The sequence below is a fragment of the Acinonyx jubatus genome, chromosome X (assembly GCF_027475565.1).
Source record: "Acinonyx jubatus isolate Ajub_Pintada_27869175 chromosome X, VMU_Ajub_asm_v1.0, whole genome shotgun sequence".
Taxonomy (NCBI): domain Eukaryota; kingdom Metazoa; phylum Chordata; class Mammalia; order Carnivora; family Felidae; genus Acinonyx; species Acinonyx jubatus.
In genome coordinates, this window is record NC_069389.1 from 109596872 (window position 1) to 109623616 (window position 26745).

General features: G+C 44.6%; 1 protein-coding gene across 7 annotated transcripts in view; it reads right to left on the reverse strand.

Moving 5' to 3' along the window:
* Nucleotides 1-26745, reverse strand: part of ARHGEF6 (Rac/Cdc42 guanine nucleotide exchange factor 6) — a 116025-nt gene that overhangs the window by 45273 nt on the left and 44007 nt on the right. For all 7 annotated transcript variants that reach the window (XM_053201743.1, XM_053201744.1, XM_027054817.2 and 4 more), the window contains 4 exons: nt 25111-25195; nt 22387-22508; nt 20918-21119; nt 10840-10910 (listed from right to left, as the gene is read on the reverse strand). In XM_053201743.1, coding sequence (XP_053057718.1) covers nt 10840-10910; nt 20918-21119; nt 22387-22508; nt 25111-25195 — 480 coding nt within the window. The remainder of the gene's footprint in view (nt 1-10839; nt 10911-20917; nt 21120-22386; nt 22509-25110; nt 25196-26745) is intronic.

The following is a 26745-nucleotide window of genomic DNA, read 5'->3' on the forward strand; positions in this document are numbered from 1 at the left end:
CAGGAGAAGACAAAGAGAAAGGGACAGAAGAAATACTTGAAACAACAATGACTGAGAATTTTTCCACATTCATGTCAAACACCAAACAACAGATCCAGGAAGCTCCGTAAACACCAAGCAGGCAGATCATATTTAAACTGCAGAAAAAAACAATGATAAAGAAAAAGTCCTGAAAGAAGCCAGGGGGAAGGGTGGGGAGGGTTGGGAACAGCTTACCTAGAGAGGAACTAAGATAAGAATTATATTCAACTTATCCTCAAAAACTATGCAAGTAAGAGAGGAGTGGAGAGAAATGTTTAAAGTGTTGAGAAAAAAAAAATCTCCCCAACTTGGCATTCTGTACCTTGTGAAATTTTCCTTCAGAACTCAGGCGTATAAAAATTGAGGGAATTTGTTGCCGGTAGACCTGCCTTGCAAGAAATGTTTCCCAAAAGGTTCTTCAGGAAGAAGGAAAATGCTATATAGGTCAGAGACCCAGATCTACATAAAGAAAGAAAGTACGAGAGAAGTAGTAAGTGAAGCATCTGACTATTTCAGCTCAGGTCACGATCCCAGGGTCATGGGATCAAGCCCCGCGTCAGTCAGGCGCTGAGTGTGGAACTTGCCTGGGATTCTCTCTCCCTCTGCCCTTCTCCCCATCTCTCTCGCTTGCACGCTCTCTCTCTCTCTCTAAAATAAAAAAAAAAATGAAATAAAATAAAAACTCGAATTTTTTGTATTCTTTTTTTTAATGTTTATTTATTTATTTATTTTGAGGGGGAGGAGGGGACGGGAGAGAGGGAGAGAGAGAAGCCCAAGCAGGCTCTGTGCAGCCATCACACAGCCCTCTGTGGGACTCGAACCCACAAACCACGAGATCATGACCTGAGCTGAAACCAAGAGTGGGTCGCTTAACCGACCGAGCCACCCGACCGAGCCCCATCTACTTTTTTTGTATTCTTAATTGATCTAACAGATAACAGTTTGTTCAAAATAGTAACAGGAACAATGTATTCAATTATATATGCTTATCTACAAGCATATATATGATGCCTACGTATGTTTATGTATAAATGAAATGAATGACAGTAATGATGCCAGGGGTGGGAAGGAAGAATTAGGTATACTCTTGTTATTATAAGGTGCTTGTGCTACCTGTGAAGCGGTATAGTGCTCTGTGACAATGGACCCGGATTCCTTCTAAATATATATTGCAAACTCTAGGTCGACCACCCAAAAAAGTAAAAAAAAAAAAAAAAAAAATCTACAAAGATACAAACTACCAAAACCGACTCACAAAAGAAATAGAAAATCCAGGAGCGCCTGGGTGGCTCGGTCGGTTCAGCGCCCGACTCTCGATTTAGGCTCAGGCCATGATCTCACAGTCATGAGATTAAGCCCCACATGGAGCTCCGTGCTAGGCATGAGGCACGCTTAAGATTCTGTCTCCTTCTGGGGTGCCTGGGTGGCTCAGTCGGTTAAGCGTCCGACTTCAGCTCAGGTCACGATCTCGCGGTCCGCGAGTTCGAGCCCCGCGTCAGGCTCTGGGCTGATGGCTCAGAGCCTGGAGCCTGCTTCTGATTCTGTGCCTCCCTCTCTCTCTGCCCCTCCCCCATTCATGCTCTGTCTCTCTCTGTCTCAAAAATAAATAAGCGTTAAAAAAAAATGTTTTTTAAAGATTCTGTCTCCTTCTTCCTCTGCCCCTCCCCCGCCTCAAGAAAAAAAAAAAGAAATAGAAAATCTGAATACATCTATAACAAGTAAAGCCATTGAATAAAGCATTCGAAACAATTCCCATAATTTAAAGCCCAGGATGAGATGGCCTTACTGGTCGGTTCTACCAAAAGTTGAAAGAATTCATATCAATCCTTCACAAATTCTTATAATCTCAGAAAAGAACAAAGTACAGGGTACATTTCCCAATTCCAAAACACACTCCAAAACTACAGTAACAAGATAGGTACATATATCAACGGAGTAGTCCAGAAATGAACCCCTGGTCAACTGATTTTTGACAAGTGTACGAGACCTTTCAATAGGGAAAGAAGAATCTTTTCAGCAAATGGTGCTGGGACCACTGGGTGTCTACATGCCAAAGAATCTGCACTCCAACTTTATAACATAATACAAAAATTAAGTCAAAATGGACTCAAGAGTTAAAACTACCAAACTCTTAGAAGAAAACAGAGGAGAAAATCTTCACGACTTCAGATTTGACACCAAAAGCACAAGCAACAAGAGAAAAAAAAATACATAAATTGGAATTCATAAAAATTAAAAACTTATGTGTGTCAAAGGGCATTATCGAGGACGTGAGAAGACAACCCACAGAATGGGAGAAATATTTACAAGTCGTATATCTGATAAGGATCCAGTATCCAGAATATATAAAGAACTCTTACAACTCAACAGTAAAAATAATTAATTAAAAGTTGGCTAAGGGGGCGCCTGGGTGGCTTAGTCGGTTAAGCTTCCGACTTCGACTCGGGTCATGATCTCACGGTTCGTGAGTTCGAGCCCCGCGTTGGGTTCTGTGCTGACAGCTCAGATTCTGGAACCTGCTTCAGATTCTGTGTCTCCCTCTCTCTCTGCCCTTACCCCGCTTGCACTCGGTCTCTCTATCTCCTAAAAAAATAAACAAACATTAAAAAAAAAAGTTGGCTGAGGATTTGAATAGCCCTAGAGTTACCATATGACGCAGCAGTTCAATCACTGGAGAAATGAAAACCTATGTCCACACAAAAATTTGCACATGAATTTTCACACAGCATCATTAATAGCACCCAAAAAGTGGCAATAATCCGAAGGTCCATAAACTGGTGAATGTCTACACAAAACCTCGTGTGTCTATACAATGGAATATTAGCCGCAAAAAGGAAAGAAGCACTGATATATTCTACAACATGGATGAACCATGAAAATATTATTCTAAGTGAAAGAAGCTAGACACAAAGCAACAAATATTGTCAGCACAGACCCCATGCGGGACTTGAACTCACAAACCGTGAGATCACGACCCGAGCCAAAATCAAGCGTCGGACGCTTCCCCCACTGAGCCACCCAGGCGCCCCCGTGCAAGTTTAAGACGGTGAGTCTTGTGGTGTAGAAATTATATGGCCAAAAAAGCGATTTTAAAGACTCAAAGCACATATTTCTCATCTGTTAATAGAAACTCTTTATACGTTTTTTTCTCCCTGACCCCACGTCCTTACCCAGGATGGTCCTTCCAAACTCTAGTTTGTCCATCAGTGAAACTGCCTGCCCAGCTGGGCTGGGGTCGCCTGTGGTACCTCAGCTAATCGCTTACATAAATGCGCTGCACTCATATTCATTTTGTATTCTTAGAAATGGGGAGAACTACACCAGAATTCAGCAGCACCGTCTTTTAGTAAGTAAGAGGGAAAACATACGCAGACTGCTTCACTAACAAGATTTATTCGTCTACAGCATTTGTATCAAGGGTGGGAAAAGGCTGGTAGCGTGCCTTCCTGCTAATGTTCAGGAAGGGATGAAATCATCTAATCATCTCCTTTTGTTCACATTTTTCTAAAAAGACCGGGTCTGGATACGAGCCATCTCACATCCTCACCCTCCTTTCAAGCACTGTTGCCTAGAGCTGTGACACTACCCAAATCATCACGTCTGTTGAAAATAAGAAAAACAAAAGAAAAAAAAAAATCAAACCGAATCCGCTCACCCATTGCCCGAAGGAACTTTTTAAATTAGAAACTGCAGGCGTTATCTACCTCGTAAAATGAGGTTTTCATTTGCTTTTTTTACTTTTTTGATCTTATTTTAGAGACAGCGTGCACTCATGTGCCTGGGGGAGACGGGAAGAGTGAGAGAGAGAGAGAGAGAGAGAGAGAGAGAGAGAGAGAGAGAGAGAATCTTAAGCAGGCTCTACGCTCGGAGCGGAGCCCAATGTGGGGCTCAATCCCATGACCCTGGGATCATGACCTGAGCCCCAGTCAAGAGTCGGATGCTCAATTGACGGTGCTCCACAGGCGCCCCATAAGATGTGATTCTTGACACAATTACACAGCATTGTTTGAAACCGACCTCCCTCTCACCACTGAAACAGCGTTATTGTTTCAACGCCCTTCAAAACGCTATCATCTGGGGCTCCTTCACAAGAAATCAGTAGGATTTTGCAAGAAAGGTGACAACTGTCCTGCTCCAGTGGCTTTATTTGCCAGGTGAGGCGGCGCACTTTCTAGAAGTCCCACTCTCGCTGGACCCACCAGCCTGGGACACGCAGAAGGCAAAGGTGAGGGAAGCAGGCGGATATCTCCCGCCGCCTTTCAGTGAGCAAAACTGAAACAAATTTCATAGCTAAACATTTCCTCCTTCAGAGCTAAAGAGAAAACATATTTTAACTCCTATTGTTGAAAGTTTTGAGGGTGGCTGAATGCCAACTTTACAAAACTAAACTGACAGAGATGATCCACGATTCCTTCACTTAATAATGCAAACAACAACAACAACAACAACAACAACAACAACAACCCAATTGAACGGTAACATGTTAAATAGCGCTGCCCTGGCTGCGGTCTGACGAGCAGAAATGCTCATCAGGGTGGACACTTAGGATTCTTTCTCAAATTCATTTGAGCTTTTATTGCTTTCCTCAATCTCAAAAGACCAACTGATGAACTTCTGAGACTGGTTCTTTATTTTTCAGGCCACAGGGCATGTACTGTAAAGGGATAAAAAGGGAAGCAGACAGAGGAGGCTATGTGTTCCCAAACAGAAGGCCTCAGTGGTGAGTCAGAAAGCAAGGGGTTTGGCAAGCCAAACAGCAGCACAGTTTGATCGAGATGAAATCCATTCAAACTTACTAAAATAGACTGCATCCAGACATTGCCTTTGCCTCCCTGACTCTGTCTTCACAAGGGCAACGGAGTATTCTTTTGCTCAATTAACCTTTGACTAAATTCAGAGCGAGACAGATGGTAAGAAGCCATAGAAAAACAGGTGGCAGCCTTTTATGCCTCTATCCTGGGCTATTGATTTTCCAGTAAAATATATTTCCCACATTTCCTGGAAAGGCTTTAGAGTGAGTTCGTTTTTATAACTCTTCTTTTTTTTTTTTTTTTCCAAAGGGAAAGAGTCATAGAATATGAAGAAATTATTTTAAGAGGCTAAAATGCATAAACAGCCGACCCTTGAACGACACAGCTTTGAACTGCGGGTCCGCTTACTGTAAATGTCTTTTCTGTTCCTTATGATATTTACATTTTTTTTAAGTTTATTTATTTTTTAGGGAGAGGGAGAGACGGAGTGTGAGCAGGGGAAGGGCAGAGAGAGAGAGGGAGACACAGAATCCCAAGCAGGCTCCAGGCTCCAAGCTGTCGGCCCAGAGCCCGACGCGGGGCTCGGACTCCCGCACCGTGAGATCGTGACCTGAGCTGAAGTCGGACGCTTAACCGACTGAGCCACCCGGGAACCCCCTTGTTCCTTATGATATTTTAAATAGCATTTTCTTTTCTCTAGCTAACTTCACTGTAAGAAGACAGGATGTAATACATATGACATACAAAATATGTGTTAATCAACTGTTCATGTTAGTGGTAAGGCTTCTGGTTAAGCTCTTGGGGAGTCAAGAGTTCTACATGGATCTTCGACCGTGCAGGGGGTCAGCGCCCCTAACTCCCGAGCTGTTCAAGGGTCAACCGTATATGGATGAGTAAGACAGGAAATGGGTAGGTAAAAAAAAAAAAAAAAGTACAGGGAATGTGGAGAAGGAATAAATGGGCAGATGTAGGGAGTAGTTCAGGCTGGTGGATTTAAAAGGGGAAGGTGCACAGAGGATTTTGAGGGCAGTGAAAATACTCTGTGTGACACTATAATGATGGATACAGGCCATTATACATTCGTCCAGACCCACAGAACGTACAACACCAAGAAGGAACCCCAATGTAAACGATGGACTTTGGGAGATCGTGACGTGTCAGTGTAGATCCTTCGCTTGTCACAAGTTGTCACCGATTCTGGTGGGAGACGCTGGTAGCAGGTGAGGCTGTGCGTGTGTGCGGGTGGGAGGGGTACGTGAGAAATCTCTGTTCCTTCCGCTCGATTTTGCTGTGAACCCCAAACCGCTCTGTAAAATAAAGTCTTAAAAAAGAGGGGGGGGGCGGATAAGCGCTAAAAAGGTAGAGAAAACTCCGGGTGGGAGCAGGTGGGTAGAGAGATGAGTAAGAGGGAAAATGGGGTAAGCAGAAGGTGGGTGGTAAAAGCAGAAATTGCAGGAGGCTTCCTGGGATTTTTATGTGAGGTCACATGTTACACACTCCCCACCTTTCCCACTGCGTACGGGTTCTCCAAGGCATACCCTCTAGGCGTCTGCCACAAGTTACAATGAAGTAGAAGAAAGTTAGGAGAAAAATAAATTGTGCTGGCCGCTACTGATTGTACCTTCCTGTTTGGAGGTAGGGAGAGATCATCTCTCCCTCTGCAGACGGATAGATGCTCGCGCCCAGAATCGAATATTCGGATCACTGCGTGTGAATACAGCACTCCACCTTCCCGGGGGGCATTTTGACGGGCAAAGAAGACAGTGCAGTCCACTCTATGACCAGCAGGGAGGGATCGCGGGCGCGCCCACTCTTGCCCAGGGGGATGCGCCCATGTAGCCCCCCTGCCTGAATTCCCTTCCAGCTCTTCTCTGCTTAGCTAAGTCTCGACACGCTTGAATCCCGTCTTCCACTGAACCTTTCCCTTTACTGGTTCTCCAACTTCAGTTTAGTGAGCAGCAGAATCAGCCGTTGCCTGGGGCGCCTGGGTGGCTCAATGGGTTGGGCACCCGACTTCGGCTCAGGTCATGATCTCACGGTTCGTGGGTTCGAGCCCGGCGTCGGGCTCTGTGCCGACAGCTCGGAGCCTGCTTCGGATTCTGGGTCTCCCTCTCCCTCTGCCCCTCCCCCACTCATGCTCTGTCTCTGTCTGTCTCTCTCTCAAAAATAAATAAACATGAAAAAAAAGTACTGTTTCCTGAGATCTATGGCCAGAGATTCTGATATACAGCAAGTCCGGTATGGGGCCCGGACGTGTGCACTTTTAACAAGCTCCCCGGGGCCTTCTGAGGCAGGATCCCCCAACCACGTTTTGAGAAGCCCATCTTAGGACACTTTATAACTGCATCATTCTCTGCCACGTGGCTTCCTATCACGTCTGTCCTACGTTCCCAGTGAGACAGACCATGGGCGCGAAGAGCTAAGCGCTGTGCACAGATTCAGCCTGATCGCTAAGCCACATAGATCCCTTTTCCTGTTCTTTGTTTTCTCAGTTTTACTGAGGTATGATTGACAAATAAAAAGTGTCTATGCTTGAGGTGTATAACTTGATATATTTTTGAAAGATTTTATTTTTCAGTGATCTCTACACCCGACAGGGGGCTCGAACCCACAACCCCGAGATCAAGAGTCACACGCTGCTCCGACTGAGCCAGCCAGGGGCCCCTATAACTTGGGCTTTTGATATAGGTACGCAGTGTGCAGAGATCGCCACAGTCAAGCTAATTAACACCAGCGCCTCACATCGTTACCATTTTCCTTTGTTGTTGTTGTTCTTTATTTTTAAATGCCTCCTGGCACGTCACAGCAAGTTATGAAGGGCAGAGAAAGCCAACAAGCAGCATAAGATTATTAGAAAAACAATGGATAGAAAAATGGCATGCTGTTTCTCAGTAGTGAGAGAAGTTTAACAAACGGCAGTGAATTTTGAGAACGCGGAAGGAACCACGGTCAGGGGCAGCAAAAGCCTCCTCTGGGCTGCCACGGCCCTAAAGGATCCTGAGCACCTATTCCAAGCACCAGGCCAGGAGTGGGCAAGCCTCAGTTAGACACACTGAACGTGGCTCATGGCACATGCAGGTCTGGGCTGGGTACCCAAAGCCACTTTGGTCACACTGGAGAACTTGCATCAAGGCCCAGGTGGGGCAGAAATCAGCACCCGGTCCCCTGGAAACTTGAAAAGGGGGAGACAAATCTACAGACTTGCAAATTCAAGGAGTCTCTATCCTGCCCAAATTTATCGGATGCGATTGGTTCATTTTACATGTCAACTTGACTAGGTCACAAGGTACCGAGCTTAGACATTATTTGGGTATGTCTGGGAGGGTGTCTGCAGATGGCTTTGGTAGGTTGAGGAAAGCAGACTGCTCACCCCAGCGTGGCTGGGCATCATCCAATCTTTTGAGGGCCTGGAAAGAACAAAAAGGGAGAAGAAAGGAGAATTTGCTCCCTCTGCCTGACTTCTTGAGCTAAAAATATCAGTCTTTTCCTCCCTCAGACTAGAATTTACACCATTGGCTCTCCTGGCCCTCAGGCCTTTGGATAACTGAACTTCCAGGAATCCAGCTACAGCTCTTTATATGCCTTGCCAAAGTCCTACGTAGAAGATGTTCACTGCAGAATTGTTTAGAGTAGTAAGGTACGAGAAGCTATGCACATGACTCTCATATCTCAACTATTGTAAATAATGCTGCAATTAAACATAAGGGTACGTGTATCCCTTCGGATTAGTTCTTGTATTCTCTGGGTAAATACCCAGTAGTACAACTGCTGGATTGTAAAGTAGTTCTATTTTTAACTCTTTGAGTTAAACACACACACACACACACACACACACACACACACACCATTGGAATATTATTCGGCCATAAAAAAGAATGAAAAGAATGAAATCGAGCCATTTGCAATGACACGGATGGAGCTAGAGAGCATAATGCTGAGAGAAACAAGTCAGTCAGAGAGAGACAAATGGCATACAATTGTATTCATCAAGAAACAAAACAAACGAGCAAAGGGGAACAAAATAAAAGAGAGGAAAACCAAGAAACAGACTCTCAACCATAGAGAACAAACTGACGGTTACCAGAGGGGAGGTGGGGGGGAACAGTTAAATAGGTGATGGACGTGCACAGTTAAATAGGTGATAGGAGGGCACTTGTTGTGATGAGCACGGCGTATTTTATGAAAGTGTAGAACCACTATAGTGCACACCTGAAACTAATATAACACTGTATGTTACGTAACGGGATTTTAAATACAAACTTAAAAAAATAAATAGAATCAGCAGAGGCAGAGACAGCTCCAAAGCCGTGTGATGGCATACTCCAGATGCAAAGAGAGAAGAAGCTACTGCAACGTTTTCATCCACCATTTGACTGCATACTTTCTTTAAAAATTAAATCACGGTGGGGAGGGGGAGCCTAGGTGGCTCAGTCGGTTAAGCGCCAGACTAGGGCTCGGGTCATAATCTCATGGTTCATGGGTTCGAGCCCCATGTCGGACTCTGTGCTGACAGCCCGGAGCCTGGAGCCTGCTTCGGATTCTGTGTCTCTGTCTGCCCCTCCCCTGCTCGTGCTGTGTCTCTCTCTCTCTCAAAAATAAACAAACATTTTAAAAATTAAAACAAAAATTAAATCACGGGGGGGGTCATCTAGAAACTGGAAGAAATGGTCATGGAGGAAGGAAGAAGGGAGCCTAGCTCTGTTGGGTAATACATTTTAACCTCAGAAATGTAAGAAGAGGGGCGCCTGGCTGGCTCAGTTGGTCGAGTGTCCAACCTCGGCTCAGTTCATGATCTCACGGTTCGTGAGCTCGGGCCCTGCATCAGGCTCTGTGCTGATGGCTCGGAGCCTGGAGCCTGCTTTGGATTCTGTGTCTCCCCCTCTCTCTGCCCTTCTGCCGCTCATGCTCTGACTCTCCCTCTCAAAAATCAGTAAACATTAAAAAAAAGTTTTTTTAAATAAAAAAAAAGAAATGTAAGAAGAAAAATAGTGACAAGATTGTCCCCTATGATTATTGCCCATGTCCCCTATGAAGCTTCTTCTTGAGTTTTCATACCCACGACCACTCATGTCATCATTATGGAGCAAACTCGTGGAAGGGTGCAATTCTGACTTTTGGAACGCTACGTATAGAGATGTTGAACAAGATTATCCATGTGCAAAATGAAAGGAGTATGCAGTCCAAATGCACATCCAATATCGGGTGAAAAGTGACACTAAGGAGCGCCTGGGTGGCTCAATCGGTTAAGCGTCCGACTCTTGATCTCGGTTCAGGTCACGATCCCACGGTTCGTGAGAGCTGTGCTGATGGCACAGAGCCTGCTCGAGATTGTCTCTCTCTCTCTCTCTCTCTCTCCCTCTCTCTCTCTCTCTCTCTCAAAAGTGACACTATTTCAGACAAGAAAACTTAGAGCTTACAATGATTAGTCCTTTTCATTAGTGATTGGGCCGAGTCTGGAAAGGAGACGTGAAGGAAAGCAGAGGGAAGATTAAGGAGAATAATACAATTTTTTTTTTCTCAAATGGGAACTTATTTTGAGTACTGTATCTGTCCTATTTATAGCTAATATATTTTGACATGTCTGTGTTCAAGCCAGAGTCATTCCATGCCTCCCGCTGTGCCAGAGGGCAGTCTTCCCTCCGGGCTCTCCTCAAATACAAGGTTCATAATATTTTGGAGGACACCATAATGGATTGATTGATTCGAAAATAAAATCACAGTATGCGATCACTTAAAACTAATAGCATTAGAGGAACGTGGGAACTCACCTTCTTAATATCTGGTAAGGCTATATCTAACTGCTGGGTTTCCCCATCACGCCTACTTATGAACCAATTTCTCTTTGGGCTACCTTGGAATTTTTCAGTACAGTGGATGTAAAACTTCTAGACATCTGTAAGAGGCCTACCAGCAGAAGAGCTCCACGGTAGCACAGCTGACATTAGACCCTTGCGATACTTTACCCAGTCTCCTATGAGCGTCACCTCAACGCATCAGTGGCTCAGCAAGTGAAAAGGTTCCATACAGAGAGTCAAGAAATTTTGTTAGTTCTGATCTGAACACTCACCACAGTATAATAGTTCTTGGTAAGTGGAGTAGTTTCGAATCCTTTGCCAGCCTTGGGGGAGAGGGGTCTCTCTGTGGAATAGACATTTAAATTATGTTAAGATCACACAGATCTAAGATGAACATTTTATAACTGAAGTCGACTCACATACTATAAATGTTGTCAAATGGAAGGATCAGTGGAAATGTACATTCCCCGACAAGTGACACTCTAATTTTACTAAACTCTAGATGGTCCAAGCTAGGGTTCTTGTCCAGACCCCTTCAATTTCCGAGAAGTTAAGGCCTAGCTAATGAACGGCAGGGCCAGACCAAGAACTTCACTCCATTTGGGCTCGTTTCTTTACTCCAGTCTGCCTCTCCACTCACCTCATTCAAAACAGATAAGCCAAATTAATGCTAACCAAATACACATATTTGTAACTTGTAAGTTACTATACAAGTATAGTATAGATATATATTATAACATAGGTAATAGCAGCCATCATTTCTTGGGGCTCTCTACTGTGCCAAAAATAAAATAATCAGAATCTCTAACACACTGAAAACGAGCAGAAAATTCTTCTTTCTTTTATGTATCGTTTGAGTATCATGACATCGTGCTACAAAATGCTGCCTTTCTTTTACCAAGTTAATCTTACCTATTAAACTCATGACTAAGAGACATCCTAACGCATTCTTTCTTTAAAAAAAAAAAACACACCTCAGGAAAATACAAGATGGCGATCATAAATGTTTAACAGTGTCACTAACACTATCGTTCCTCCCCTCATTTTCTCCTTTGCTTCATTTTGTTTTACATTCCATTTTTATCTTGCTATATTATATGCTGCTTTAAACTCTTTCTGAAGTATAGTCGAGTACATATAAGTAACCAATTCATAAGATATCATCACACTTGATTTTTCTTTTTAAAAAATATTTTCTAGTTTTAAATCTATTACATCCCAACCCTAAAAAATGCAAATTATAGAGAAAACATAAAAACCAATGATTAGTCAGAGTTAACCATCATCAGAGTAACATTATAAAGCATGTCTTCTCATTCTTTTTATATATGTATTTGTGAACACACACACACACACACACACACACACACACATACACACAGAGGGATCTTTCTTACTTTACTTATGGTTTTGTAATTCTCCTAACAACCTTTTTAAAAATTTTTTATTTACTTACTTATTTTTAAGTGTTTTCTATTTATTTTGACAGAGAGAGAGAAAGAGAGAGCCCCAAGCAGGCTCCGTGCCATCAGCGCAGAGCCCGATGTGGGGCTTGATCCCACCAACTGTGAGATCATGACCTGAGCTGAATTCAAGAGTCGGACGCTTAACCGACCGACCCACCCAGGTACCCCTTTAATCTTATGTTTTTATGTAAGCTCGAACCCCAGTGTGGGGCTCCAACTCATGACCCCAAGGTCAAGAGTCACATGCCCTACTGACTGAGCCAGCCAGGCGCTCCTCTGTAATTCTATCACATTATCGCATGAATATTTTCTCATTTAACCTTGACTTTTAATTATTATTATATTTAAAATATTATTATATTAAAATAATCCTTTTATTTATTTGGCACTTAATAGCTTTTCAGACATTTTATTTGAGCCTCACGACCCTAGCAGGCAGAGATGATTGCATTTTGCAGAGAAGGTCACTCAGGTCCAGGGAGGTGAAGTTAGTTACCTAAGGGCATGTATCTAGGACATGGCAGGGCCAAGACTGAAGCTCAGGTGTGCCTTGACAAGAGCCTGTGCTCCTAACCAATATGATGTCCAGAGGTAAATCTACCGAGAAGGGCTTGGTCAATGGCATTTGCAGTGATTCCTACTGGCGTTCAGAGAGGCCATCAGTTTGAGCTGGGATGCTCAGAGAAGACCTTGCTGGGCAGGAGGCACTCGATCTAGTCCTGGAGGGTGGTGAGAATTCAAACCAGGAGAGAAAACAGTAGAGAACTTTCTGGGCAGGGAAGATTCCAGAAGCACAGTTGTAGACATGGCAATGCTCAAGGCAGAACTGTTCCTGTGCCAATCAATTGTCCAGCTGGGCCTTGCTGGGTAGGGTGAAAACAAGGCAAAAAGGCAGCCCTCTGGGCCAACTGTGTCACGTCCGAGTGATGACAAGTGGGGTACAGCCAGTTGCTGGAAGCTTCATGCCATTTCAAGATCCTCCTGGATCTACCTGGTGGCTTCACAAGATTGTAAGTGGCAGAGCCAGGACTTGAAATCAAGTATTGTACCAAGCCGGCTGTGCTTCCCAGGCACCACTGTTGGACTCTTAGACTTATTTGAAATTGACAGTTACCAAATTCTTTCAGTGTTTAGGAGGCCAGTTTCCTATAACGTAGTGATAATGGTTCTACTTAGAACTCATAGCCGAGAGCACCTGGGTGGCTCAGTCGGTTCAGCACCTGACTCTTGGTTTCAGCTCAGGTCATGATCTCCCAGTTCATCAGTTCGAGCTCCACACTGGTCTCCGTGCTAATGGTGCGGAACCTACCTGGATCCCCTCTCTCTCCCTCTGTCTCTGCCCCTCCCCTGCTCGCTCGCTCTCAAAATAAATAAATAAATAAATAAACAAACAAACAAACAAACAAACAAACCTAAAAACATTTTTTTCTAAAAGAACGCACAATCGTTTTGTGCGACTGTAACGTAAGCCAGTCTTGATAAAAACGAAACTTTCTAGAGGTACCGGCAAGATAGGGTCAGCTTTCAAAAGCCAGGCTGAACGAGAGGGTAAACAGTAATGGAGAGCCTGCCAAGATGGAGAAGCAGGAAGGAAAGGCCACAGGAATGGGTGATTGCAATGGAAACAAAATGTTACCTATGCAGAGTAGGACAGAGAAACATGAACCGAAAAGAAAGGACTGGCTGCATGGAGGTTCCTGGGTGGCTGAACAGGATGCAAAAAAACAGCTGGTGCTTTAATAAGATCAATACCATTGTCAAACCTCTAGCAGGATTGACAGAGGCCAAAAGAAGACACGAATTACCAATATCAGGAGTGAAACAGGGGCTGTCACTACCTATCATAAAGATGACAGGGGCACCTGGGTGGTTCAGTCGGTTTATGATCTGACTCTTGATTTCAGCTCAGGGCATGATCCCTGAGTCATGGGATCGAGCCCCGGCGGGCTCTAGGCTGCTCGTGGAGCCTGCTTAAGATTCTCCTTCTCTCTCTCTCTCTCTCTCTGCCCCTCTCCCCTACTCGCACTCTCTTTAAACAAAAAAAAAGATGATAAAGCAATACTTTGAGCAACTCTACACATATTAACTTGATAATTAGATGTGAAACGAACCAACTCTTCGGAAAACAAAAACTACCACAACTCACCCAGTATGAACTAGACCATTTGAACAGACTTAGAACTATTAGGGAAATTGAATTTCTAAACTTGAAACTCCAGAAAAAGAAATCTCCAGGCCTATATGGTTTCACTGGAGCACGCTATCACACGTTTAAGGAAGAGGCAATACCAACTCTTCACAATCTCTTAGAGAAAATAAGAGGAGGGATAACCTTCCAACTCATTTTATGAAGTCACTATCACACAGACACCAAAGCCAGACAAAGATAGTATAAAAAAATGACAACTGCAGACCAATAGCCCTCATGAATATAGATGCAAAAAACCTTAACAAAATATTAGCAAATAAAATTCCGCAACATTTTTAAAGCATTGTAGACCATGGAATCCAGCCCGATGGACGCCAGGTTGGTTAAACATTCCAAAATCAATCAATGCAACCCACAATATTAACAGTCTACAAAGAAAAATCGCATGATAATACCCATCAGTGCAGAAAAAGCACCTGAGAAAACTCAACAATCCCTCAAGGGGAAGAAACTCCCACCTCCTGTCCCCCCTGAAATAGGAATAAAGTGGAACTCCTTCAACTCAATAAAGAGTATCTACCAAACACCTGCAGCTGGCGTAGACATACATGGCACAAGATGTAAGGCTGAGCGTGGTCCCCCTGAGATCAGGAACAAGGCAAGGTGGTCTCTGTCACCACCTCTTATTCAATTCAGTTCAGCTCAATTCAATTCAATTCAATTCAACTCAATCGCTGACATCAACCAACGTCATGAAGAATTCAAATGGGTTACCTGGCATAAGATAACTCCAACAACAGCACTATCCCACAGATAAAGCCATAAGAAACCCTCCTAATCCTGATATAAAGAGCCTTTTCCAATTAACGTTTGGTTCTTTCCCCTCCCCTGCTGCTGTACAGATTCCTATTGCCTGTTGGTGGTGATGGGACAAAAAGAAATCTAGTGACAATGGGTTTCTCTGGATATGAAACATCTATGTGACATACCCAGGGGATTACAACAGGAAGTCTAAATATAAAGCTCAATCTTAGTTTTGGTTTACAATCAGCAGGAAGAGTCATTTCTTAAGCTGCCTTAATACAAATTTAATTAGCCAGCTACCTAATCTCCTCATCTGATAACTATATTTACCTGCTAATAAAAAGTCTTAGATTTAATGACCCTTTAACGGAACCAGTTGTAGAAAACAGAATTTGCTTAAAATATCTGTTCTGATCATACGTGCTTCAATACTTCCTTGGCATGGACATTTTGCCAGGAAAATTTTAATGCAAAGTCCTTAGCTTTTCTCTAAGACAAAAACGGAAAAAAAGATACAATTTATGGTGTTACTGATGTATTGGCAGGAATTTTTTTTTCATGCATAAATAACACGTTAATTTACAGGTCACCACTGATTTTTAAATAAAGGACTGAAAATTGTTACCAATGGCTAATTTTCTTATTTATAATGTATCTGACTCAAACAAAGGAGCAAAGGCCCTTAATATATCCTCTGACGCTTATATAACGCCTAATTGATTCATACATATATTTTTCATGAAATAAAATCTTTGAGAAAATGTTTTTGTTCAAAAGGGTTTATTTTTCTTGTGCAACAAGAAAACGAGAGGTACGCAAGCAGGACTGGGAACAATGGCTCCATAATGTCACCACCGTCCAGGTCCCATCATTCTTGGTGAGAGGCTTTTATTATCACGGTCACCAAATCCTACCCTACCTTTAGCCTCAAGCTCATGTTGAAAGGAGTCTCGTGCGTGCGTGTGCATGCACGAGATACTCAAATATTCTACTTCCTCACTTCCTACGGTAGTAGACTGGTGGCTTCACAGGTCCTCTGAAACCAGTCTCCTCCTGATGGGAGGGAAGAAGCTGTCCCCAGGGCCTTGACCATAATCATCTTCTAGACAAAAGTTACACTGGAATCTCAAACTTAACATGCCACTCCCCAAGGGCGACTTTACCAGAGCACAAAGTGCTCCTGTCCATAGCAGGCTCAAGGGAAGAAAAGTGGGCACAGTACTCCCATGGCACTGAAATCTGCAGGGTGGGGGTTTGCACAGGGCCAGGGTTGCTTTGTTCCATTTTGAAGACAATACAAAGGCACGTGGAATACCGGCCCGAATGAAAAGTACCCCAGGCTACCACGAATGAAGGTCAGAATCCCTGACTATTCAAGTGACCTCAGCGTTACCCGCTTGACCCAAGAGTAAATGGAGATCACAGGAGTTCTTGACTTCCATGCCTGATTCAACCTCCCAAACGACCCAAGAGTTTGTGTGGCCGTGGGGTTTAAAACTCTAAATGGATGGTTTCGTTTCAACGAAAGACGCCCTTAATCTAGGAGTCATTTTTTTTAAAACTCCTTCCACACAAATCTTCCCTAAGCATACACATCAGTATGAACTTCATGAAAAGAAATAAAACATTGCGGGGCGCCTGGGTGGCTCAGTCGGGTAAGCATCCGACTTCGGCTCAGGTCATGATCTCGCGGTTCGTGAGTTCGAGCCCCTCGTCAGGCTCTGTGTTGACAGCTCGGAGCCCGGAGCCTGCCTCAGATTCTGTGTCTCCCCTCAGAATCTGCCCCTCCCATGCTCATGCTCTGTCTCTCTGTCTCTCAATAAGTAAACATTAAAAAAAAATTTTTTTTAAAGAAAGAAAATGTTGACAGGTATATTTTCTACACCAAACATAAAATAGCACAACACTGAACTTAACGTGTCCCTCGGCAGCATCCTAAATAGGTTCCGGACAACTTGCCACCCTGTGGAGGCAGCGAGAGGTGGTATGGGCAAGAATTCGGGTCAACAAAGACTCATCACCTCCTTCCCAACAAGACATTTTCATTACACCGAGCTGATCTCCTCCATCACCCCAAGCTCCCTCTGCTCAGTCCTACCACGGATCCTCTGTGGCTTTGGTCCTCCCTGACCAATCACTATGGCTTGGATTGTCCTCCCCTCTCATCTGGACCCATCCACAGCCTACATGTCTCAAGCCCTACCTCCTCCACGAAGCCACTTCCAACCTCTCCAGCCACAGCACACTCTCTGTCCGCTGACAATCTGCTATGTATTTTTATGCTTTATCATCTACGACTTTACGGCGTCAGTTGTCAGTTTCATCTCCGGCTGTTAGCTCTGCCCCGGACTCCAAATCAATAATGACAGCTACCTGCTGGAAATCTTCAAAACGATGACTCTCTGGTGCCTCCACTCAACATGTCCAAAGCAACTCATCATCTTCAGTGAGATCTCCCCGTCACTAGACTATAAACATGAGGACAAAACTCATGTCTTAGGTTTCTCTGCCTCACCAGTGCCGGGACAGAGCCTGATATCCCAGTCATGGCAAAGAAACCTTTGCTGGCTGGCTGGGTGCATGACGCCACATGCCCTTAAGGAGCTCACCCTCAAGCTGGACCTCTAGACTTGGAATTATCTTCACCTCCTCCCTTCTGCTCATCACAAATCATCAGCAAATTTTCCTGATTGTTTTTTAACAGTATCTACTGCATCCGCCCACTTTTTCCGCTCCACTATCACAAAAGCAGCCCGCACGGCTCTCTGGATTGCCAAGATCTCAGCAAGAGTCTCTACTGGCTTCCCCACATCCTCGTTGGTTACCCCTACCACTTCTCTGCCATCCAGCCCCCACGTGACCACTAGAAACAGCTTTCGAAACCACATACTGTCCCCTACTATCCCCTGCTTTGTGTTGACACCCTTCTTTATATAGCTCCAGCCGAAGCCCCACTCCTCTTTACGTGCCTTACCCTCAACCCAAATCACCCTACCACCCACTCCACACCTTCCTACCTCCATGCTTTAACTTACTAATGCCCTCTAACCTTCTACCTGTCAGAAGCGTCTTTTCATCCTTCAAGGCCCGATTCAAGTGCTTCCCCCTCCCGCCGAGGTTATTGTTCATAGAATCTTTTTTTTTTTTTTTTGCCTGCACCAATAGCATCTTGTCTAGACTTAGAGCTTTGTCTGCGTTACTTATCCCGTGCTACCCTGTTACAGTTGTCTATGTACACACCTATCTTGACCACTAGACTGTAAGGTCATTAGAGGCAGGGTCCCCGAGGACAGACTAATATAGCCCCACCACCACTACTACCAAGTATCTAACTGATGCTCAGTGAACAAGCTGAACAGAATATAATGACCTGCCCCACGGTATCCATTCATTTTACAGATACTTAGAGAGCCTAAACAAAACAGAACATCTCTGCCCTCATGGTGCTTACATTCTCATGGGAATATACAGATGGTAAGTGAAGTAAATAAGCACACGTACACTATGTTAGGTGGAGAGAAATGGTTAACAAAAAACAGAGCAGGGAAGGGGGAGAGGGGCAATGGGGATAGGGTTCAATTTTCTTGGGTGACCAGGGAAGGCCCTACTGCAAAGCGGACAAGTAAGCAGAGACCTGAAGGAGGTGAGGGAACCAGGCATGTAGACATCCAGGGAGCGTCCTAGGCAGAGGATCAGTAAGTGAGGTAGGTGCCCATTTGGCACAGGAAACCAGGAGCCAGTGTGGCTGAAGTGGAATGAGTGAGGGGGAGAAAGGTCAGAGAGGAGGTCAGAGGGGCAACGGGAAGCTGAATCCTGAAGGACCTTGTAGGCTAGTGAGATGACCTTGGCTTTTACTCTTTTTGAGATGGGGAGCCATTACCCAAGTTCCATTTTGAAAGAATCAGTCTGGCTGCTGAGTTTAAATTCGGTTTAATTTAAGTAGCAGGCTTCCTGGCCCCAGCTGTCTAGACCTATCCTTGATGGCTGGGTAAGACGCTTCAAAGGGTTACCTAGGTGCTCAAATCAGAGCCAGAGATTGCCACGTGAGTCCTTAACTGAGCTCCAAACCAAAGAGAGTATAGAAGAAACCTTAAGGGAAGGGTCCAAAGCCCAGAACAAACAGCCCAGAGCAGTCCACAATGCAGCAGCCAGACTGTGCTACAAGGCATCTCAGCGAGGGACATGATGATGAAGGCATGCTGTCTGTCCACTTCCGGTGTCCTCGCAACAATGCTTGGACAATGCCTTGGGGAATCCCCAGGCAAGGCGGCAAGACCTGTGGCTTTCAATCTGGGGGATGAAGACACTGAATCAATGAACAAAGCTAGAGTGAATCTGGAAAGACAGAGACCGTAACAACCAGACCAAAGCAACTGAAAGATGTAGCGAGGGGTAAAAATCAGCTGTGAGAACCATCAAAACCAAGGAAATTCCAAGAAGGCCTGTGAAAATATTTCAGGGATCAACAGAAACATCTCAATTCCCAGTAATAAAAAAAAAAGCTAAGGGGCACCTGGTTGGCTCTGTCGGTAGAGCATGCAAGTCTTGACCTTGGGGTTGTAAGTTCGTGCCCAATGTTGGGTGTAGACGTTACTCAAAAATAAAATCTTCTAAAAAATGCTAAGAAGTCTACACATACATATATAACTATAAATCTTTTAGTAAACATTTATTCCATTAAGGGAGGTGCCCCCTGCCTTAAACCAACACACGACACAGGAAAGCGTGCAAACCAAACTTTCTCTTAAATGCGTTCGGGAAAAGCTCCTAAGAGGGGTTATCTGGGGGAGGATGCAAAGGAGAGAGGAATTTGTATCGCCTATATTATACATCTTTGTAATTTTTTAGTTTTTTTACGATGAGCCTATGATTATATTAGCCGATAGTATTAATTTTGAGTCATTAAAAAAGCAATGAAGACGTCTACAAAAGAAAAAGCGCACTGAGCAGCTAACCACTCAAAGGAGCCCTTGGGTAAATATTTTGGGGAAGTGAAGAGATATAACAATGTGAATAAGCGAACACTACTTTATCTGTATTGTGACATATTTTTATATATCAGGGTTTTTTTGGTGATATAGGCAGGGCCTCCTTGCTTAAATAACAAAAGGCAAGGAAGTGACCTAAGAAAGTTCTAGAAAGACTACTGAAGAATTCTTAGATTTCATTCTCCCGATATTATTACAAAAGAGGATAAGCAGTTAGCAGTACGTAAGAGTTAAGGGCAATTTTATTCAGAATCAAAGCAGCCAGACGGCTTCCTGCAGCCCTATGATTGTTATTTCTCGAACACATGTCTGAGGCATTTAGACTTAGGTCTGCTTAAAGAGCTTAGGGCTAAAAAAAGGAAGTTAGCACATGGCCTCTCTTATTATTCTTTTCTACCATGGTGATTCTTACAGTGGCAGGAAGGGGACATAGTTAAGGTGGAACAGCTGTCTGAGCTTTGAATTCTTTAGCTTTTTTAGGTTTTTGCTGTCTTGATGTAATCGAAATGCAACTTCGTTTCAAAATATCTAATCACCGATTTTTCCCAGTTCCCTCCTACCCTAATTGTCGGCTTATAAATGCAAATACAAACATTTTCTGTTGACCAATTAAAACTACAAGATTGTCAATAGAGGGGCGCCTGGATGGCTCAGTCGGTTAAGCATCCTACTTCGGCTCCAGTCATGATCTCATGGTTTGTGAGTTCGAGCCCCACATCAGGCTCTGTGCTGACAGCTCCGAGCCCGGAGCCTGCTTTGGATTCTGTGTCTCCCTCTCTCTCTGCCCCTACCCCGCTCACGTTCTGTCTCTCTCTCTCTCTCTCTCTCAAAACTGAATAAACGGTAAAAAAAAAAAAAAATTAAAAAAAAAAAAAGATTGTCAGTAGGAATACAAGAGAGTACATGAGTCACATTCCAAAAGGCTTTTGAGAGATCCACTTACCACTGGACTTAATTTCTCGGACATAATTACTAGGGAACCAGCCTGTTCTGCCATTTAATGTGCCTTCCCACCAGCCTCCTTCTTCAACTCTGGTGACATAAATGATGTCCCCTTTACAAACTGACAGTTCATCTTCATTAGTCTGCTTAAAGTTGAATCTTGCCTTTACTATCAACTGGTGGCCTCCATTTTCCATCATCTCCTAGGGAAATAAAAGCCACACCAGATTAAGCACCCATCTACATGGGGCAGGGGCACAAATGACATAAATTGAGGCAAATAACGTGGGGTGTGCAAGGACGGAACCCCAGGTCCACAGCCGTCTTGAGTCTTTAACTTAGGAGTGGGGCTGGGGTGGGGGAGGGTAATAAACGGCGCAGAAGTGCATGCGACCTTTTGTGTTTACGAGAATGTGTATTTTGAAGGGGGCCATAGCTTTCATTCCCCTCGCCCCTCACCAATTGCCTAAAGATACTTGCTAAATGCGCCAGGAAACAGAGTGATAAACTATTCCACCCTGCCTCTCCCCAACACCCAGACACGGTCTTACATAATTATAGGGCCAAGATTAAGTACTAATCTACACATAAAATCTGCCTCCCACCTCTCAATGGCTAAGAATATCTTAAATTGGCTGATTTAGTCATATGCAAACATCAAATATCCCGTAGATACCTAAGGTGGAGTTGTTAACCTGTCACGGGCCCCTTTGAGAAGCTGATGCGCACAGGGATCTTTACCTAAACCACCCATAAGTTCCTGCACAGGAGGTTTGCACACAATTTGAGAGGGTCCAAGGGGGCGCGGAACCGTAGTGTTCATCAGCTCCCCAACGGGAGCCGGGAGCCGTGATCTCAAAAGGTTAAGCGCTTTGGAAGTAATTAAAGTCTTTGGAAGTTACAGCTCCTGATGGCTTAAAGCAAGTGGGTGGCTTTTGACAAGGAATAAAGGTCTCCAAAGAGCCAGCCGAGGATGAGGCGGTTCCTCCCAAATAAAAGTTCCTATTAAGACCAAATGCAGAGCTAACTGGGCTACCCCACGAGGGGAGTTCATCATCACAGGCTCAATAGGAAGGCACAGAGAAAAAGCAAATGACAGTAACGATGATGATGGCAAGTAATGCATATTGATTGTCTGTTATGTGCCAGGCACTATCTAGTTCTCCTAATAAGCCAGACGTAGAGGAAATGCCAGCAAGCTGCCATCAGGAAGCCGTTCTAACGACTTCCATTTGCACCGCATTCCCCGCTAAACGAGTCACTCGGTCCCAGGAAGGGAAAGAACTCTGGGACTTCAGCCCCGATTTTCTGACCCTCTGCCCCACATGCCTTTGATGTTTAAAGTAGTTTCACCGGCGACGCCCCAAACGCACAGGACGGCTATCTCGCCACACGGGGAGATGAAACCAGGATATCGATTTCATTTGACAGACTGTGAAACAGGCAAGGGGAATTGGCTTCTCTACTTACCACTGCCTTTGACTGCCTCTGCAGCCCTGGAGCTGTGCTAACAACTGCTCCCTGTGGGCTTGTCTGAGAACTATTAGCACTAAGAGAAGAGGAACGTCCACATGGTCTTTCTGATAGCTGATCTGTGAAAAGAGGAAAAGGCAAGATAAAGGGAGCCACTCATGTCAGAAGCACGTCTAGAACATAACACAATCTTTCACGGGACATTAGCACGGGCGCCCTGGCCGTAATCCTCACGGTTACCATTCGGAACGTGCCAAGTGAATTTCCTCCCCCCGCCTCCCATTTTGGTGGCCAACTTCTTCATAGCCTTACTGGCCATCGCTGTCCAGTAGAATGAAAAACAGCGACAGAGCCACATTTTCTCTTAACCCATTTCCCTACGACTCTCCCCTCTTGAACCGGTTGAGACAGTACGCCCTGTTATCCAAGGCAGAACTATATTGGGTACCAAACAGCTGTTTGTGGCTCTTATTACTTTGAAATATTTCAAACTTCTCTCTTTGTGTTTTGGCCCTTAACTGGGTGGTTCTTGTCTTCCTCATATGCAGTAACGTGTGTAGCGTATGTAATGTAAATTCTCACAGAAACTGGGGGGGCGGCGGTGGGGGGGGCGGTGGGCGAGGCGAAGGAGAATCAGAGACAGAGTGTGTCTGGGAAAGATGCGATCTTCAAAAATTACACTCGAGAATCTTCTCTTCCTTGAAACCTTGTGAAATTCGATCAGACCAGCGCTGAGCTGGGTGATTTCCGTATGCTGGCTTCTCGACAAATTCAAATGAGGGCTTTTTTCCTCTCCGTTTATTTTTAAAAGACATAAACTGCAAAAGTCTAAAGCCCAAACATTCCCTAGGCGACAAGCTCAGTATCCAAGTAATTTCCTTGATGCTGTGGGTTTTAACTTTCACCTCCTTGTATTTTATAAATATCCGCGGCAAGGGAAGAGACTATAAAACTTGCTAGCAGAGTTTGGCAAAGGAACGTATAATTTGGATGGCATAATGCTAGAATGATACGATCCTCCCTGCCTAGCACTGGCTAGTTGTCGTATGTCTTAAATATAGTTACTCGAATTAGCTGTACTTCTGCTATACGCCTTTGCAATAGCTCAAAAGCCTCCTTTTTTTTTTTCCCAAATAGCAAAAGAACAACTCTAGAGAAGTATTTTTACATTTATTGCTATTATGTACAGCTCTTTTGACTAAAACTATAATTACTTGATAGCTTCCTAGATGCTCCATTCTATTTGGCACTCGACTATATCGTCTGCTCTCGTGCGCTAATTGTTTCACGTGGGTAAGTTGAGTCTCCCTAAATAGATGGTAATTTTCTCAGGGGCAGGGACCATATCTTACACTTCCTTTGTAGCACCTGGCGGTGCTGGGCACACAGCCTGTGGACTCTCCAACAGTCTGAGCACCAAGACCTATGTTTGGGGGGCGGTCAGTCCGATGTGGGTTTGAACCCCAGCTCTGCCACTTACTTCCCGGTTGGGCAACTGTGGGCTGGACTTCCCTTATCTGTAATACGGACCTAATAATAATACCTACCCCCAGGGTCATTTCAAAGAGGAGACCACCGATGATTCTTAGAATTGCTTAGACCCATGGTGAGGGCTCAGTGCATCTCAACTATGCTTATTCCCACCCAGCTGTACGAAAGATGTTGTCTCACAGGAGTAAGGTTATACTCCAAGGCTATGGGGCGTTTTCTTCACATTTGCTAGGATTTATAGTTAATGCCTCCAATGTGGTGGGTATTAAACATTTAAATAAAAAATATTCTTTTCACTCACTATGACCCTGAGGTTTCGTTTCCATTGCAAGGTTACTGACAAGTTCTTTTTTTAAGTATGTGGATTTCTTTTTTTTTTTTAATGTTTATTTGATTTATTTTTTGAGAGAGAGATTGACAGAGTGTGAGCAGGGGAGAGGCAGAGAGACAGAGGAAGACACAGAATCCGAAACAGGCTCCAGGCTCTGAGCTATCAGCACAGAGCCCAATGCAGGGCTCGAACCCATGAACTGTGAGATCATGACCTGAGCTGAAGTCGGGCGCTCAACCGACTGAGCCACCCAGGCGCCCCACTGACAACTTCTTTTACGTGGACAGACACATACAAAAATCTATGAGAAAAACATGGCTCTAATAGGGAAGTAACTGCTATCTTCTGTAAACTTTATGAAAAGGGGAACTCATCTTTTCCTTTTCATTTTCTGTCTTGTTGTTCTCAGTTGCGTATTCTGTAGCTTTGGACGAAATAGTTCCTTGGTTCTTATCATTATATGAAGGCCATTACAATAACATCTGTGATAGATGTGTTTAAATCCTAAACTCTGAACAATTAAAAGGGGCGCCTGGGCGGTGCAGTCGGTTAAGCGTCCGACTCTTGGTTTCAGCTCAGGTCATGATCTCACGGTTCATGGGTTCAAGCCCTGCATGGGGCTCAGTGCTGGCAGTGCAGAGCCTGCTTGGGATTCTCTCTCTTTCTCTCTCTCTCCCTCTCTCTCTGCCCCTACCCTGCTCACTCTCTATCCACCCCACCTCAAAATAAATAAGTAAACATTTAAAAAAAAAAAAAAGCATTTGACACCCACTGGGGTTGACTTGCAGGGAGGGGAGAGATGTGCACCGATCGAACAATCGTGGCCAAAGTTGGCTCCTAGGGGAATGAGACGCCCGTGGATCCAAACGTGTCACGCACGACTCGCAAACCCAGCTCACCTTCTGTTGCTTTGTTGACAGCTAATAGCGTGCTCAGAACCTTGGAGAAATTGACCCCTGCATAAAGGTCATCAGGATCAAACACCTATGAGAAAGGAAATTGAAACTGTCAGACGCCGTTAAGGGTTCAACTCAGCAAACCAACCTATCGAAAAGGCCACTCCCTCCAGCTCTCAGGAGAAAACGATGTAAAAGCCAAGAGCCAAACCTCCGTAGAGCCTTGTGAGAAGTGAAAGCGGCAGCTGAGCCGCCTAATGACATGTGGCAGGGCCCTCGGTGAGTCAGAGCAAAGCAGTGCTGGGAAATGAGAGCCGAGCCGAGAAGCTGAGCCCATCAGCAGACGCGCGCTCTGGCCCTGAGCGTGTCAATGCTCGGCCCCGTTACCAGAGCCCCGTAGGCACCTGTTACAGTTCGTGCCTGCCACCTACACAACGCCCTTCCAGCCCACGAAGAAGGTGCTGGAGCCCTTCTGACACGTTGCCACCTGCACAGTTCAATCGCTGGGCTCAGGAGGGCCACTGGGGCATGCTGTCTCTTCCTCTGCTGTCCTCCCTGTTGCCACCCACTGGGTCCCAACGGCCTGGGGTCCCAACGGCCTGGGATCCCAGCTCCGTGGTCACTCAAACTTTTCCAGGTGGGTCTTTTGCTCCCAGCCTTGGTTCCTGGTTTCTGCCGTTTGACCTCGCCCTTCTCAGCTCATCGCCGTGGATTTGAACCTGTGCCGGCTCTTCCTGGCCTCAGGTGACTTTTCCAGACGTGACCTCCGGCCTTCCTAGTACTCCACAAGTGTCAGCAACAAAACATGAAATAGATATGATATTTCACTTCGCCTTCGTTCTGGTATGCCACTGTCCCTGGTGAAGACTCCTATCGGTTGTTGTCTTAAATACAAATTAATTATTGATTTGTAAATGTCTTCAATGTATTAAAATGCACATAGAATTCTTCTAGTCTCATATATGAATATTTGAAGCTAGCAATATTCTCAAACACAGGCACAATCTATTCATCTGCCAGCCAGCCCACAATATAGATATACATATCTATAGGTAACCAGATGCCCAGGTTCTGGACGCAAGTTCACCTTCTAAAAGCATTTCATTCTTTGGGGCGCCTGGGTGACTCAGTCGGTTAAGCCTCCGACTTCGGCTCAGGTCACGATCTCACAGCTCATGAGTTCGAGCCCTGCATCCGGCTCTGTGCTGACAGCTCAGAGCCTGGAGCCCGCTTCAGGTTCTGTGTCTCCCCCTCTCTCTGCCCCTCCCCTGCTTGCACCCTGTCTCTCTCTCTCTCATTCTCTCAAAAAATAAACATTAAAAAAATTAAAAATAAAATAAATAAAATCATTTCATTCCAGGAGGGCTAGAAGTCTGAATCTTCTTTTCCCAGATACAGTGACAGGAATAAAATGTACCTTTTCATGTGGGCCGTCCCATTAGATGGAGCCATATGTTTCATTCCTAATCTGCGTGTTTTCTGAAAGCCATGTCAAGGCAAAATTTTACCTTCTTTGTGTACCTATTCTCCAAGACCTAAACTCTGTCTCTAGAATGAAGGTACATAGTATCCATTTTTTTCGGGGGGGGGGGGCGTCAATATAGATAATATATGCAAATGTGAACCTATAAAATCTGT